Raw genomic sequence first — 17477 nt, forward strand, 5'->3', positions numbered from 1 at the left:
GGGCGTAGCTGTGCGGTGGGATAAGGCGGGGCCGCTGAATCGCGTCGGGGAAGCTTCTGAAGCAGGATGAACACTGGAAGTCAAGTATGATTTCAACTAAGTTTAAAAAACGGGCATGGGAAAAAAACCAGGAAGGAAATATCCCAAACGTGGCAGATGGTTTCCTGGATGGGGGTTTTATTTCCTCCTGCAGTCTCTACGTTTTCTACAGTAAATGTGAGTGATTTTCAATCAGAAAAGGAACGGGCATGCGCGTGCACATGCAGACGCAGACGGATTGAAATGCATGCTTCCAACACAGAGCGTGACGCCAATGTACAGTTTCTTGTATGGTGCTAGGAAGCTCGGACAGGCGTGTGGACAGAAATGCCGCCGGGCACTACCTTTTCACACAGGGCAAGTACAGTTCCGGCTTGGATTATTGCAACCTGTTCTTCATTTCTCAAATTCTAAAACACAAAAATGGGCAAGGGCGTTTTTCACTGGATCCCACACCCACGTGCAGACAGTCAGCGCTAAACGACTCTGATGGCCCTTCTCTGCGCAGCCTCCCCAGGACCAGCCCCTGCTCTCTAACGGGGCCAGCATCTAAAGGCAGATGGGACGTATCTCAGGACTGGCCCTCCGATTCAGACGGTCTCACGTAGGGGTACCAAGCCCTTTAGAAATAGGGCCTCGTTCAAGCCAATCTTTTAGGAAGACAAAAATATAACTTTCTGATTTCAGAAATCTTGAAGGATTCCACTGTCTTTCCGGGTATTCATTTTTATGCTTTTCCCCCTCATCACTCAGGCTGTCGGGATGACCTAGAACCCCACCTCTGACAAAGGCCAACCCACCCACCCGCACAGGAGCACGGCCATACAAAAGCCTTACATTGTACTTATCAGGTCTCTTAAATTAGGAGAAAATTAAAACAAAACGAAACAAAAGCCACACAATACACCCGAACCAAAACAAGAACACGAAACCAGAAACCGATCGCTCATAGTTACCCCGTTATCGCCAAGGATATCTAATTTCTTCATAAGTTCAGAAATATTCACATCCTGGAAAAGATTTCCAACGTTCATTTTGTGTGAGCTGCAAAGACATCCACACCATCTCGAGGGCCACAGCCTCCACGCCTTGGTACAGCTGCACACCCCTTCTTCTCTCTCAGTACACACGGCAGGCCCAGCAGCTGCTTCGGGGTGCGAGGGACAGAAGGCCACAACTGCTGCCTACTGGCGGGGTTTTACGCCAGCACAACACTGCTTTCTAGAAAGGCCCATGGAATCGTGTGGGTCAGAAGGACCATCTGAGCCCACAGGGCTAGGGCTCCTGGCACACGGCTAACACTCAGCGGTTAGAACCACCACAGCTACGTCCCCCAAACACTTACTGTGTGTGTCGGGCACTGGGCTAGGCACGTGTCAGTTTAATTGTCACACCCACTTCCCGGGGTAGGAATTGCCACTCAGACCTCATAGACAAGAGTCCAAGGCTCAGAGAGGTTACCACCAGAGCCGAGAAGTGGTCAACCTGGGGTTTGCACTCAAGGCTCCATGTCAAGTCTGCTCTTTAGCCTGAGTACAAATACAGTGACATTTGGTGACCCTCAAAAAATGAGCTATGACTTTCAAAATCTGGTGGGGGGCATGGGGCATCACGTGAAAACCAGTTCTCTTGTGGCTCAAGGACACGGTCCCCCTTCACAGCTGGGCCTGGCGTTGGAGTGGGCCCCAGCCGCCGGCTCAGCGCAGGCCCCCCAAGCACGCTACCTTCACTCCTTCCTGGTGACAGAACAGCTGGAGAGCGCTGCTGTTGTTCTCGGGGAAGGTGGTGATTTGGAGGTTAAATGCTGGCGACCTCCGCTCTCTCTCCTGGGGAAAAGATTCGCTTTAAAAACAGAACTTTATTGGATTATTTACCACTTGCCATCTTCCCACGTTACTCAGCACAAACCACCGGATTCCAGTGGGCAAAGGCATTAGCAGAAAATGCATTCAGACTGCGGCCTCCTTGTGGCAGAGCAGCACGTGGGCTCACACCCCTGCCCCGCAGCGCAGCTCCTTCCGACACTCGGTACTTCTGAACCTACCCAGCTAGGAACAAACGGTTAACAGAGCACCAGGAGATGACCCGCTGCGAGGTCGAGGCCCGGGAAGTCACACACCATCATTGAATACTCCATGAGAACCAGGGCAGGAGAGATCGACAGACAGCAAAGCCACCAACTACAGGCACTACCCTGTGCCCTGCGGCACATCCTCATCTCATGTAATCCTCACGCGACCCCACAGGCAGGCATTAACGCTCTCACTGTGTAGACAGAGGTGGAGGCTCAGCAAGGCTGAGGCCCCAAGCTAGCGAGCAGCAGGGCAAGAACCCAAACTCTGGCTTCATATTTTTTCAGTATCATCTGCTGACTTCATCCATGATATTTTTTTTGAAGCACACAAACAACACCAATGATCATCCTACCCCTGCCTTAAGTTGATAGTCAAATCTCAATTACCAGGGAGGGAAAAGCAATCATTTTTTCTCAGAAGACGTACTCATTAATCATACATAAAGTAACCAGGACGAGAGAAGCGCAATTACTTACAAGGATAAAGTAGAGGAAAGAACAGTATTCTCGTCTCAATTGTGTTTCCTACATAGATTTGCCTTTAAAGCTTGAGCAACGGACAGGTTAACACGACGGGAAAGCCAGCAGACAAGACCTTCTCAAATCAGACCTTTGAATCGAACTGCTTTTGTTTTCTGAAAATTACAGTGAGGGAGGTGAGCATGCTTTGGATTACCCCTGCAGAAGCCAGCTACAGCATCGACGGGCTTCCTCAGTCACTCAACTACGAAATGTAACCAGGACGAGCACGAGTTTACATGGCAGGTCTTAAGCAGATGCTCTTGGATAAGGCTAAAGGAGAGAGGAAGGGCGAACCCGTTAATTCAATTAATTTCCACAAAGCCTCAACCTGGCTAGTCTGGGTTTAAAACAGTTGAGAGAGAAAATCTTATTTTCCTCATTAGCCAAGAAGAACAGAGTCATTATGGTTTGGGTCCACGGATGTACTGCTACCTGCCAGGCTTGCTCAAATGGAGGAGCCTCCATAGAAGAGGTAACAAGAGAAAGCTCACATTTTACATGAACAAAAGTCAGAAAATTGGTTTCTAATGACTCTGAAGGATGGTGGAGACACTTAAAGGAAATTCTAGTAAACTGAGCAATGCTGTGGCCTTTTCATGAGAAGGATGCCTAACAAGGACCTGAGCAGGTTTTCTAACAGCAGCAGAAGCATTCACCACCACCTTGCATAACTTCCGCCGTCTGCCGCCTGAGTGAAACATCAGTTCACTCTCAAGCCAGAGCTGAGGACGCCTGGTTCCGAGACACTCAGGCCATGTCCATGCCAACACGACAAGACACAAGACGGCAAGCTCGAGTGCCAACAACTTTAACTGGAGCCGGGAGGAGAAAACGAGATCAGAGACACACCAACACTGCGAGGGCGCTTAGGGGGCCCGTTCACGCACACGGTCCAGCTGAGGGAGGAGAGCCGTCGCCATAGGAGCGTAGAGAAATGAGTCACAAACTCGGGCGAGGTTTAAAATGGCGATGATTTTTAAACGGAAACCAACAAAAAGGATTATGAACAACATGGTAGCCAAGCAGTGCAGTAACACACCCGAGGCAAGATTTCACTTGGAAGCAATAAAACCCTCGATATTCTTACACTGGAACCAACTCCGCGTATCGGGGAAGTTACTGAAGGGTCGGGGCACGACTTCTATCCATGAGCAACAGTCAGTCTCCCTCCGCGCTAAACGGTAGCTCTGCATTGCAGTTTGACTTACAAATAGTCATTTTTTTCAGTCCAATACCGCTGGGACGCCAAGGTCCGCCTGCACTGGACAGGAGAGCTGGAGCAACGTAACTAGTTTTCTGACCCGCCCCTGCAAACACCTGCTTTCCCCCTGGTTACTTACCTCGTGTTTACCTCGGCAAATGGCAAATGGGCCAAACTAGCAGTAAACACATGACAGTCAGCTGCAGGCCAGGGCAGACCCTGCTCTTTCCAAGAGTGAGATTCACTACATGCAAGGTCACTTAAAAAGGTGTGTTATTAATCGCAACAGTGCTTCTGTCTGGGTTTGCAGAATGCATACCAGGTGACTATGCATGCAGGAAAGAAGTAGTTATGGAAATGAAACACAAATAAAAAAGGCAAAATATTGCAAAAACAAATTATTTTATTAAGTGCAAAACAAGCCGTAGGCAATAAATATATTAGCTCTGGTACATGTCCAAGGACTTCCGTGAGCATTCTCTCCAGAACATATTAAGGCAGTGAAATTATTCTGAACATACAGATTAAAAAAAAAAAAAGAAAACTACTACCACACGTCCCTTTACACATGCTTGGAAACATCTGGGAGCGTCACATGAATTTCAGTTTGGGCTCAAAGAGAATGTCTGCTCCGTTTGAGAGTTTACAACAGATAGAGTCTCTTACTTCGAGTTCTAGCACTCTGAATTCTAACAGCTCGTTCTGATCCTTTGCGTCTTGCATGTCGTTCTTCAGCTGGTTCTCTTCCATTTCCAGCCTGTAAATCTAGAGCGGAAACACTGTGGGTTAGTGGAGGGGGGACCACTGTCTCTTACCAGGAGTGGAGAGATGCGTCCCCAGACGACGGACCACCTCAGTGTGGCCTGAGGAAACGGGCCCCGCCGCCGGGGGAGGGGAGGACTTGCGGCAGTGTGCGAGGCGGGCACCACAGGCCCTTTCTGCCGAGGAGCAGGGTGGCACAGCGGAGGCCGTGCCTGGTTCCTCCCTGCAGCCCTGCGCCTGGCCCCGCAGGGGCTCCTCATACATTTGTGGAATAAATGAATGATGGGGAAACTGAGGCAGGGGGCTACTAAGTCTCTTCCCTCAGGTCAAACGTGGGGAAGCAAGAATGCAACACGGGCGCTTCTGATCCCAAAGCCGTCTGAGTTCTGTCCGTGTTGTATATGTTCTGTCCACGTTCCGCCCGGCCCTCCCGGGGGGAGCCCCCCGGGACAGCACCCCACAAACAGCCGCAGGAAGGTGCCCAGTCCTCTACTTTCCCAGAGGGCTCTTACAGGAAGGCTGGGTGCACAGCCCTCCTGAAAGCACAAGTCAGTCTGCAGAGGGGGACTGCCTGGGTCCGAAGCCCACGGGGGCTCCGTGCCTCCGTTTCGGTCTACGGAGGAAGCAGCAGCAGCCCCTCCCTCCCGGCTGCAGCGAGGACTAACTGAGACGACGCACGCGCACGAGGGCCTCTGTGAGTTCCCGTCACCAGTCTCCTCCTGCCCGACACGAGGACGGCCAGACAGGGCTTCTCCACTGAGGTGGCCGCCCCCAGGGGACAGTTGGAAACAGTGTGTTCTCCATGGCTCCCAGAATTTAGCCAGCAGGACCAAGCACACAAAATCTCTCCCAACACACAGGGCCGACTCGCAGGGCAGTGGCCGGTCCTGTCCCAGTGCCCCAAATGCTGTGGAGAAACACAGGGTGCTGAACAGCCTCACAGCAGGTCAGTGACAAAGCTGGGACTGGGCTGAGGCCCCTCCTAAGGGGCGAGGCCAGGCTCGTTCAGTTCTGACATACTAGGATGCTTCAAAGCTAAGGCCTAACTTGGTCTGATTCCACTAGGACGGAAGGCCCAGAGAAAGCAAATCCACAGGGACAGAAAGTAGATGGTGGTCGTCAGGGGCGGAGGGCTGAGAGGCAGGGAGTGACCACAAGTGGGCAGGACGGATCTTTATGGGAAGCTGAAAGTGTCCTAAAATTGCATTGTGGTGCTGGCCGCACAACTCAGTAAATTCATTAAAAAAAAAAAATCACTGAATTGTACACAGATAAAAAAAATAAAGCTAATATCTTGTCCCAAAGCATTCGATCTACTCCCCAAACCAACTCCTTGAGAGAGCCTGGAAAGTTCCACGACCAGAGAGGGAAAGACAGGCTTGACTCAGCCAGCACCATGGCCTCCTGTCCGTGAAGTGGACCACAGTGGCCAGAGGGTCTGCCCACTGACCAGCACCTTAGGTCCCTCCACACGGGAGGGGGAGGGACTTGGAAGCCCAAAGCAATGGCAGAGGCGGCTGAGAAGCCTGCTCAGGAGGACAGGCAGCCCTTTACAGGTGCCCCTTACCATATCCGCAGGCACCCCTGGGGGACAGGTGGGCCTCACCATGTCTGCAGGTGCCCCGGGAGGACAGGCGGCCCTTTCCACGTCTGCAGCATGGTGTAAAGCAGCTCTGCGGACCCCACCCCAGAGGACAGAACCAGGGCCAGCGGCTGGGAGTCCCCAGGAACTGGGCTTGAACTCAACTTGAGGAAGATGTCTCTCCTCTGAGAGTCAACCCACAGGGGCTGCGAGGAGAGGCTGGGTGAGACTCTGGTGGTCAGAGCGGGCCTCTGAGGTCCCTGCAGACCCCAGCTTCTGGGATTCCCTGAGGTGGGGTCTGGGTGTCCATGGCCACGTACCTTTTCCAGCAAGTCTTGGTTTGTTCTGATGAGCAGCTGCTTCTCCTCCACCCACTTGGAATCCTAGGGAGAAGCACTAAATATGTTCACACTCATTGAAGCAAAGAGACAGTTAAACAATATGTCAGTGAGAAAGGTCACTTAGTCTGAAGCTTTCCATGAAAAGGTCAGAGAAAAGGACAGCAGCTAGAATGACTTCATTGTCCCTATGAACCTTTAAACCCAAAACAGAGAAACAGCAGGTTTGTGGCGTGTCCCTCCTCCCCTGTTCAAGTATCCTGGGAGCACAGGGAGTGCACTCAGTGTCACTGACAGAAGGACAGCGGCAGTGCGGCCAAGTTGGCCCAGGCAGGCCCTCTCCTGGCCTGTTCCCTGCAGCCCGTGGGCTGGCATCCAGGCCACACCTGAAGGTTTGCCCAGCCCACCGACCTGCATCGTCACAGTCACTACTTTGCTCCATTCTAGTCCCTCTGTGGTGACGCCCTACCCACGTTTGTCTGGCCAGGTCCTATCCAGGTAAGTTCCATGAGCACGTGGCACTAAGTCTATCTGTTCCCTGGGGCATCCCCAGCGCCTAGCTGGTGCCTGGCACACAGCCGGGGCCCATAAATACCGGAGGATGGGTGAATCGACAAATGAAAGAACTCCCTTCTTCCCTTTTCTCAGTTCCGGTGCCTCCTGGGCCTCCCTCCACCTAACAGCGGTCACCCTGTGTTGTCACAGGTTGACGCGTGTGCAGGCGCACGAGGATGTGATTCCCCGGGAGGACAGAGCCATGCTCCATCCATCTTTTTATCTGTGGAAGACTGTTCACAACCTTCCCTCCCATCTCCGTGCACTTTGCAACGTCACTTTGCATTCTCCTCCCAAGAGAGACGGGGTCTATTTCTCTAACCCTGATGCGAGGCCTGGCTGTGGCGTGCTCCGGCTCCGGCGATATGAGCACAAGCGACGCGAGCAGAGTGTGGAATGTACGTGTGCACTGCAGCTGCCCTTTCTTCCTGCCCCTGGACCACCAGGAAGGAAGCTAGGTTAGCCTCCACGAGGATGAGACACCTTGAGGAGGGATCTGGCCAACAGCTGGCCCAGTGCCCAGACAGGACAGCGAGGCCACCTTGGGCCACCCAGCCCTGTCATTCTACCAAAAATGCAGTGAGAACAACTGTGAGTGAGACCAGCAGAAGGACCGCCCAGCTGAGCCCAGCCAAACTGCTGACCCACAGGATGGTAAGCAAATAAGAATGCTTGTTTTAACCAACTAAGTTTTGGGGCAGTGTGTGATGCAGTGATGGCGACCTGATATACCCCCATAACAGGTCAGAGCCTTGTGCAGGTTAGGGTTAGGGTTAGGGTTAGGGTTAGGGCTCTGGTAAGCGTTCACTGAAGGAATGGCCGTTTGTTTTGCCCCAAACTGGGCCCTCCATTTAGCACTGAGGCCAGCACCGCGGGCCCGAGGTTCCTTTGTCTTAGACCACGGTCAGGAAACAGGGGAGTCTGGCCTGGAACGGGAAGCTGAGGGCAGTGGCAAGTTAGGACCGGAGTTTGAAAACAGCCCTCTCTCACCTGGGCTCTGCCCTGGCTACTGCTGAGTCTCCCTAAGCCCTCTCCCCACTGTGGTAAGTCCTATTATTAGCCCCATTTTATAAAGATGAGGAAACCGAGGCACAAAGAGATTACGTAACTTGCCCAAGGTTGTCCAAAAAGTCCGCGGCAGGGCAGCACTTGAACCCAGGTAGGCTGGTTCCAGAATGTGCTCGTCACCACTCTCCTGACTCTGTGGAGAACTCGGGACCATGGTTACACACGCAGCTCCTGAGGGCTGGCCACTCGCCTGTCCCCTATTCGGTCCCTGTACAAACGCTGCTGCAGTGCCCTGCTTTGCATGCCTGCTTGAGTCCTGGGTACTGGCGGTCTTCCATAATTTGAATCTCAGTCACGACCTGAGCCCTCGTCCCACTAACGGGACACTAGCCAGAGTTAGTTCTAAGCCACCCCCTCTGTAGCCCTTCCTGAGTCCCCTTGTTAGCCCACCTGGAACCTCTTACAATTCCTTCCCTTAACACCCGCCTCCCCCAGTCCGTGTCCGGCCTATGACCTCTGGCAGCCCTTGCCAGGCCTCCTCAGTGCCCACTGCCTGCCTGTCTGCTGGGCAGGGGAGCCACGGACACTCCACTGCCCACACTCCTCAGCACCCTCACACTTAGAAGGGACCATGTGACCGTTGCGGCCAAGAAAATGTGCAGAGGCAGCCAGCGGCTTCTCCTGGATGCTGCCGAGGGGGACGTGTTGTGGACAGGGCAGTGACAATATGGCGGTGCCTCCAGCACTGGATCCCTGAGTCACTGCACGGAGCAATGACCTCTGCCTACAGATCAGACAGGTAGCACATTGAGCCGGAAATAAACCCACACTGTCACTGTGGCAAGCCACTGAGAAGTCCTCGTTATCTCCCACCACAGAGAGCACTCTGACAGGGAGAACACGGCCAGCCTGGACTGACCCCAGGGTTGGAGCTGCCTTCAGACATTACCCTCCGAGAGGCTGGACCTCCACCCAGAGCCCCCTCCAAGGTCTCCCCACCCCAGGGGACGGGCCTGGGCCCGGGCTTTGCCTCTCTACTGTGTCCTGCTGCCAACCAGGCCTAGTCAAATTCAGAGAATGTGCACGTGGAGGTGACTCTAATTTGAGAAGCTCAAGGGCCCGGATCTTCCTGTGACATGGTCACAGAAGGACAGTGACACGGTCACAGCAGGATCCTGAGGCATGGCCTGTGTAATAATTCGGAACTAGCTGCAGGTGCCAGTTCATTTTCACCTTTAAATCGTGATAAGCGATGGCAGCTTTTCTTCAGAGTCAAGTCAAAAAATATTTTGGTCACCACTTTGCTTTTGGAATCATCTCCTATTTTTGCACATTTGGCAAACAAACAAAGAAAAAGCCAAGTTAGAATTTCATAACACGTCTTGCTTTGATAAAACTCTGCAAACAGACACATCAGCCAGGATGTTCCCGTGGGGCTCTGCTAGTGTTTTTCTCTCTCATGTCTCTGGAGGAAGGGATCCAGATTCCACAGAACATCCCCCGCGGCACCAAGGTTCCAGGGACACCACCAAGGGGACAGACATGCAAAGAATCACAGAGCACGTGGTCATTCCTGCTCACCTGTCCCTTCTCAACCAGTAACTTCTCCAAATCTTCAATTTTGGCCTGACACCTCAGCAGATCAGCTTGTAGCTGTTCCCGAGTCTGGAACAAAAAAGATGAGAAAGTGAGCACGTCACCTCAAATGGGGACAGAGAAGTGGAAGGGATCATGTTGCAACCCCTACCTTAGAAACAGGCCCCTTCTGAGGAGCACGTGTTCAAACTTGGCCAACCTGGCTGCACGTAGGTTCTGTCACTTACAGATGTACAATCTTTAAGAACTGAAGGCCTTGAGAGGTTTTCAGTTCTAACCTCCCCGATTTTACAGACAAGGACATGGAAGCCCAGAGAACGAGCCAGCTGCTTCAAGGGGGTGAGTGAGCCAGAAGCCAGACACATCAGGGTCCCGATCTTGGCTTTCTGACCAAGTTCAATGGTTGCGATCCCCAACACTACCAAGCATTTTCATACTTGCTTAGCCCACTTTCTGGGCCCTTTATCACCTACAACAAGGGCTGAAAACCAGAATGCCTCAAGGACCAGGTAGGTAATATAAACAAGGAAAGCCGACTGAGCATGGGGTAATAGAGAGCAGTGGGAACTGTAGCACGCTCGAGGCACATGTCTCATCTCAGGGGAACTGCCACCCAGCTGCAGCCAAATGCTACCAAGCAGAACAGGAAGTCTGGTGTTGCTAGATGTTTGGAGCTTTTCAGAGAAACCAATAATCTGGATTTCTATGTGAAATCTCTTGACTTTTAAATGTTGGCAACTACATGAAATTTTTAATAAAAACCACATGATTCAGCTCAAACCAAGCCCAGCAGTTTATCTCCTCTAACCTATAGGTTACAGGCTGAACTCCTTATTGTAGCACAGAAGCTTCCCTCCCTGCCAGCCTCATTCGCCACACCCTACCCCATGGGGCTGCTGTGGGAATGAAACGAGGGACGCATGGGGGTAAGGCTGGCATGGGTGGGTGAGCTCTGTGGGGTCCCCCTCGCTTTCAGAAAGAAGAGCAAGCAGCCCCTGGTCTATGTGACTCCCAAAGGCTGGGTAACGGCCAGTGAGTGGAAGTTACTGGAAGGCAGAGCCTCAGCCCAGCACGAGGGCTGTCACGGCCCAGACCTGGGTGGCCAGCAGGGACCAGAGAGCCTTCTGGGCTGGGAGCACTCTGACAGTCCCTGCAAGGGTTCCTCTGGGATGTTCCTGGGGGATTCTCAGCCTAGAGGGAGAGGAAGGTAAAGTCTGCAAGGCCTCTGAGTCTGCGACCTCATCACTGAGCCTTAGATTCTGAAACCACTCTTGCAAAGGGACGGCACGCATGCTGTCAGACAGTAGCATCATTCTATCCGGCAACTTCTGCCATCACACTCAGGATGGATAGTTTCCATCAGGTCTGCTAAGTGCTAGAACATCGCCACTACACAGATGCGATCCCCATCACCTCTCAGAGTCCCCTCGAAGTGTCAAGGGGGGATGATGTGCCAGAATCATGTTCCTGGAAGGCCTCCCGCCCAGCCCCTGGCCAGCCCCCCAGGCCCACTGCACTCACCCGGGCCTCCCTCTCAGCATCCAGCGTGCCCCCGACCTGCTCCTGCAGCAGGGCATAGGCTCGCTGCAGGGCCTGGTACTCCCTGGTCAGCTGGCAGAACCGCAGGTCGGCCTCTTCTCTGGTTGTGGTCTTAGCATCACGGAGAAGGAAACATAATGAAGCACGTGACTTGTTGTGGCTCGAGTGCCAGGGTCCCCTCAGACAAAAGCAACATCCAGACCACACAACTATGCCAACAATTACTTAATGAACTGGGCACTGCCAGGAAGTAACTGGGACACTGGAGGGAAGGGCTGCTGGACAGGACGCTGTCTCTGTTGTCAGCGCCCTTCCCAGGAGTTTGAGGAACCCTCCAGGGGTCGCCTGAGTCACGTGCAAGGGAGAACGGGTGAGGGCGCCCTGAGCCCATGCCGCCACAGGTGGATGGTCACCTTGTAAAGGTGCCCCCTCCCATAGCACTTCTCGCTCTGGGAACTCCTCCTGAGGAGATAACCACCTAAGTGTGCGAGGATGCAAACACTGGACGAGCACAGCGCACTGCTCACAGGCGTGAAAACCCGGAACAACATCAGGCCCATCCTCAGAGAGATGGGCCATGCGTGTCTATGTGAAAAAGTCCTGCGTGCTCAGGAGAGGGCACCTGGGACATGGTGCTTTGGGGCTGAAAGGTGCCTGTTCCAGACTGTTGGTGAATAAAGCAAATCAAAAAGCGTATGTCTGGATGATCGCAATTTACTCAGATTTCCTGGGAGAATTCAGCTGGGGAGGGGCGGGTGGGAGACAACTAAGCCGCGCCTTCACCTTTGTGAATCCAGCTCACCCAGAGTCGTGGCACGAACCTGGACGTGTGCAGACGGTCAGGGAAGCGCGGGGTGGTGGCCCCGTGTGAGAGGGCTCCAGGTGGCTTTTACTTTCCTTGTTACACTTTTCAGAGCTGTGGGGATCCTCTGCTACATGACGTGTCAGCTTTACAATGAAAAAGCTGTTTCCGTGACATGGTGTGTGTGTGAGTGTGTGTGTGTGTGTATGTAGGGGGACAAGGGACAGACCACCACGCAGCAATTTTAATGGCAAAGGGTAAGGAACACCAAGGCGACCAGAGACTTCCTCTGTGATATCAGCACTGGTGCAAGGAAAGGGGCCCAACATGCTGGCAGCACCCCCACTGCCACTCACGGCACCCATGAAAGTGGGGTCCACCTTCCCTTGACACTATGGGCTGTGAGGACACAGCTCGTCTGGGGTTAAATCTTTTAAGTGGGGGAGCAGCACCTTCCACTGCCAGAGGCCGGAAGAGCCACCACAGGCATCTCTGGGGTGAGGTTCGCTTACGTCATCCAAGTCTTCCTCAGGCGTGACTGGGGCCCTGTCCGTCCTGTCTGTGTTGCAAGACGTCTCTGACAATGTTTCCGAATCCACAGACTCCTCGTCAAATCCAAAAAATGTCTCCACAACATGCTTCTGTAAAAGACAACACGCAGGACGTTAGGAACGGACTCAGAACCGCTGAGTCCCCCAGCCCCTCGTGCCAGGGCAGAGGGAGGTGCATTGGCCCACAAGGGCATCCTGAGCGTGGCTGCTGGGCTTCGTAACTGGCTGGGTGGAAAAGGAGGCAGCTGAAGGTGGTGGAAGGGTGGAGGGCTGGCAGCAGAGGGTGCTGGCCTGACCCTGGCTGCAGGCTCGGGGGCTGCTGGCCTTATGCAGTCTCTTGGCCCCTCTGAGCACCAGCTTCCTTCTCCACCAAACAGACACGAAAGCCCACCTCACCCGTGAGCACAGAGTGAGGTCAGGAACGCGCGGTACCTGGCAAGGTGCCCGGTGTGGCGACACTCAGCGAGCAGCACCATTGTTGTACTAAGGAGGGGGCAGGGCCACAGGAGATGTCTAGTTCCGGACTCCAGACACGGGAAAGGAGAAAGGTGGAGTGGCCACAGATGGACCCGCGCCTCTGACCGGCTGGGTGAGCATGTGGACCAGGTCCTCACCAGATCTGAGCTCAGAGGCAATTTTTGTTTATTAGAGAACACTTGGAACATCCTAGCAGGAACGGAACTAGATGGAATACTATAATGGACCCTTATGCACCCACCACTCAGAGTCAGGGGCAATTTTAATGCTCACGTGCCGGCCTCCCAGTTACCCGACCAGGCACTTCTCCCTGCAAACATCACAGGCTATGGGCTTCGTGCATTCCTTCGGCAAACACCTGACTGAGCACCTTCTGTGTGCAGACTCTGGATGGGCCGGGGGTACATCAGGAGGAAACCTGGCATCTTCCCAGCCACAAGGAGCTTCGCTCCCCTGAGGGCTGCAGACATCAATGGACAATCACCAGATCAACTTCCCTTGTTTTAGGAACCTTGGCTTTCTTTTTTCCAAAATAGCCCCTGAGAAGGATTTTTATTTGTTTTTACAATCAAGTAATGTTTTTTACAACCATGAAGAAAGAGCCATAACCAACTCCAGAGCGGAGCCCCAGGCTCCCACTGGTTATCAGAAACCTGGCTCTCTCTGAGCCCCTCCCCACTCCTCAATCCAGAGGGGCCGGGGCGCACCCCACATACTGAGGGTTCCTCCACTCTGTCATTTAAGCCAGTAGGCGTCTGCAATCTCATGCACCCAAATGTAAGGACAATGTGGCTGGTACCAAAATTAACAGCGTGATTAAGAAATAATTCAGACATCAGGAAAAGAGTGGGGGAGGGAGGGACTCTGCCATCTTGCACAAAGTTTCTAAAGAGGCTCTGTTGGAGGCACTTGACCACCCTACGGCGCCCAGAACTTTCCCGCATTTGGCATTTGTTTTTCTGCACACTGCTTCCACCTTGCACGCCATGTTCCTTTCTTTTATACACATGGGGATGTACTGCTCCCCCAAACTCCCAATTCACACGTCAGCCATCTCCTCGACAGCTCCAGGGGGGTCTAGCGGATGGCGGCTTACCCGCTAACCTGCCGCTCCCACAATCTAACACGTGCTCATCATCGGCAGCTCCATCCTTTTAGTTGCTCAGGCCAAAAACCTAGAAGCTCCCTGAGGAGCCCCCCAGTGATGCTCCTCGCTCTCTCACCCCTCTCTGGGAGAAATCCTGTTGGCTCCACCTTCAACCCAGATCCCAGCCTCTCACCCTCCGTATGAACCAGCACCTCCATCCTGGTCCAAGCACCATCATCTCTCACTGAAATTATTAAAACCGCCTCCTACTGGCCTTCCGGCTCCTGCCCTTATCCTTCAACCTGGCAGCCAGAGCAACTATTCTGAAATGAAAGTCATGTCGTGTTCGTCCTTCATTCAAAACACAGAGGTTGGGCCAGCCCCGTGGCCAGGTGGCTAAGTTCACACACTCCACTTCAGCGGCCCAGAGTTTTGCTGGTTCGGATCCTGGGTGCAGACAGGGCACCGCGCATCAGGCCATGCAGAGGCGGCATCCCACAGAGCACAACCAGAAGTACCTACAACTAGAATATACAACTATCTACTGGGGGGCTTTGGAGAGAAGGAGAAAAGAAAAAAAAAAAAGAAGATTGGCAACAGATGTTAGCTCAGGTGCCAATCTTTAAAAACAAAAAACCCAAAGGCTCTCGTCGTAGCTGTAGAAGCCAACACCCACCCTGTGGTCCACAGGCCCACATGGCCTGTCCCCTCCCTCCTCCACCGGCACACTCCAGCCACACTGCTGAGCGCACTCCTGCCCGCTTCATGTGCCTGCCACGAGGCCTGTGCACTGCCTAGCTGCTCGTCTGCAGAGCGCACACAGCTCTCCCTAACTTCTCTGAGTCTCTGCACAGATGCCACCTTATCAGAAAAGGTACCCCTGACCTCCACGACAAGGCCGGACACCAAGCACAGCCAGCCTCCCTGTTGCCCTCCCTCCCCTCCCTCCAGAGCACTCAGCGCCACCCGACAGGAGATCCATCCTGCTTCCATGTGTATTGCCCATCTCCCGCTCTGGATGTAAGCCCACGAGGACAGGGATTTGCTCCAGGAGGGCCAGAATTTGGGCTCTTTGATTCCTCACTGTGGCCCAGGGCCTGGCCCACTCAAGAAATACTGGCTGTTGAATGGGTACTCATAAACACGTCTCTGTTAATGGACTTAAGGCCACACTCACTTGTTTGCCACAAAGAGTCCAGGTATGCACACAACATCCCTCCCCCTCCTTCATGCAGCCAGCATCATCTGGGCAGCCACCTGGCTGCGCCCCCCAGGGAAGTCCACAAGGTAGGAATGTGAGGCCCTGTCTGGCTCCATCCATTTCAAATGACTCTTCCCTCCAAGTGGAGGTTGGAAACAATCAAATACTCAAATCTCCCCTCCAGGTGAGAACCCTACCTGAGTTCAGGTGTCAGAAACTCTCCAGACAGTCTCTAGGGAGCAGTGGCCACGACAACCCGATAGTGACACCGGCACCTTCAGCAGGGACACATCTGCAGCACTGGAAGCTCCCCTGCACACATGTGGTTCACCTCCCTGAGCTCCAGGCTCCTCGTTTTTCTGGGCAGCCACTCAGTCGACCCTGTTTCTTGTAAACACTGCTAATTGCGAGGCCTCTGGGGACAGGTCTGTGTTTGCTGCTGTGCCGAGTGGCAATGAGTACCGACGCAGGGAGGGCCCTGCCTGGCACACTGATGGAGCCCCAGGAACCATCGAGCCACACCCTCTCCGAACAATCAAGACCAATGCCGAGCTGCAATCAATATCTGGGGCTAAGGCCTCAGTGCACCACCACACAGGACACTTGGCTCCTGAGCCCTGCGGGCCTGCCAGCTAGGCGCTCAGTTACTGAGCTCCACCACAGGGCGCTAATGACAGACACTACACACGTGTGTTTAACAGCGAGCTGCCTTTGTGAAGAGCCTCTCCCCAGATTCAAGTGGAGCCCCTGAAGTACAATGTGGCTCCAGAGACCAAGACGCCAGGAAGCAGGCTGCAGGGAGGGAAGCAGGAGGCAGCTCGAAGGGCGGCAAGCAGACATAAAAGGGCATTCACACTATAATCCTGTAACAACAGAAGAGAAAACCCACAAACACGGAGCACACACACACACTGGCACAGCAGCAGCCAGATGACCAGGACCTGCCCCAGCCGGGGGACCGCACAGGTTGGGTCAGTTTGTTTCCTCTCAGGCTTAGTTTTTCTAAGTGATCGTTATATGGCAAGCTAAAATGTATTACATATATTTATGTCTTTATTAATAAAAAACAAAATAGAGAAAGACATTTTGATGCTCAAGGTGAAAATCCGGAGGCTGTCTTCTTCGACGACAATGCAATTACAGCCTTATACTGTGTTTTCAAAATATATAGACATAACACCTGCCTCCAAGGAACGAGAGGAGAACTACCTAGAAAACCTGGTTTCTTCTACTACTCAGCTCACCATGGGCTTTAAAAAAAGTCAAGCACGAAAGAAACTGCTGAGTTCTCGGAGTCTCCATCATTCTCAAATTCCCTGGGCATTTCCTAAGGAAAGATACTCTAAGGGCGCACAGTTGCATCTTTGCTCATTCCAAGCGCATCTTCTCTTTAGAAAGGGCTTACTCCTCCAGACTTCCATTTACTTTCCCACCAAAGTCTTGACTTGTTGACACCTTTTACAAACTAATCCACATTCTTAAAATGTAGTTCTTGCAAAAACAATCGAAAAATAAACACTTCTCCTCCACTTACACTTTGACTATACACAGGAGCTCATTCTTAGCAGATCAATGGGATGGAGAGCAAAAGACGGGCGCCTCCCACATAGCTGAGCCCTCAGCTGCCCAGCCTCATCAGCCTCCCTCGCCTCATCTCCGCACCATTCCCAAGAACTGCTGCCACAGGCAGGCACCTTCGTCACAGCCACTAACTTTCACAGAACCACAGACAATGCCCCAAAGCCAGCGGCTCACCTTCATGCTTATAGGTCATCTCCTGGCAGCCAGAAAAGTACAGACAGACCAGGGCACAGAGACAGAGAAAGAAGGAAAAGTAGAGCACGAAGAGGACGTACTCCATCGCCAGGAGGGGCCGCCGTATCCGTTAGCCTGTGTGCACCGGGTGCGCCAAAAGCCACATCACTGGCATCAATTTCCAGGCCTCTCTCGAGTCCTAGGAGGAAGCACCAATTCTTTCCCAAGGCATTCTCCTCTCCTCCCCCCCGCCTGGCCTCAGTCTCTGAGGCTTCCTGTGAGTCATCCGCAGTGGAGTTCAGAGAGCAGGGCACTCGGAGGGCACACCGTTGTGAACAGGGACACCGGCTCTAGGGCAGGTCCACGGCCAGTTTCCAGGGGCCGGGCC

The 17477-nt window shown here is 53.3% G+C and overlaps 1 protein-coding gene across 1 annotated transcript in view; it reads right to left on the minus strand.

Annotated features, from left to right (window-relative positions):
- Nucleotides 1-17477, minus strand: part of JAKMIP1 (janus kinase and microtubule interacting protein 1) — a 146436-nt gene that overhangs the window by 21079 nt on the left and 107880 nt on the right. The window contains exons 9-16 of the mRNA XM_046656784.1: nt 12531-12659; nt 11199-11327; nt 9663-9746; nt 6501-6563; nt 4503-4601; nt 1764-1865; nt 996-1049; nt 384-449 (exon numbers count right to left, since the gene is read on the minus strand). Of these exons, the coding sequence (XP_046512740.1) occupies nt 384-449; nt 996-1049; nt 1764-1865; nt 4503-4601; nt 6501-6563; nt 9663-9746; nt 11199-11327; nt 12531-12659 (726 nt within the window). The remainder of the gene's footprint in view (nt 1-383; nt 450-995; nt 1050-1763; nt 1866-4502; nt 4602-6500; nt 6564-9662; nt 9747-11198; nt 11328-12530; nt 12660-17477) is intronic.

This window comes from Equus quagga, chromosome 3 (assembly GCF_021613505.1).
Source record: "Equus quagga isolate Etosha38 chromosome 3, UCLA_HA_Equagga_1.0, whole genome shotgun sequence".
NCBI classification, from domain to species: domain Eukaryota; kingdom Metazoa; phylum Chordata; class Mammalia; order Perissodactyla; family Equidae; genus Equus; species Equus quagga.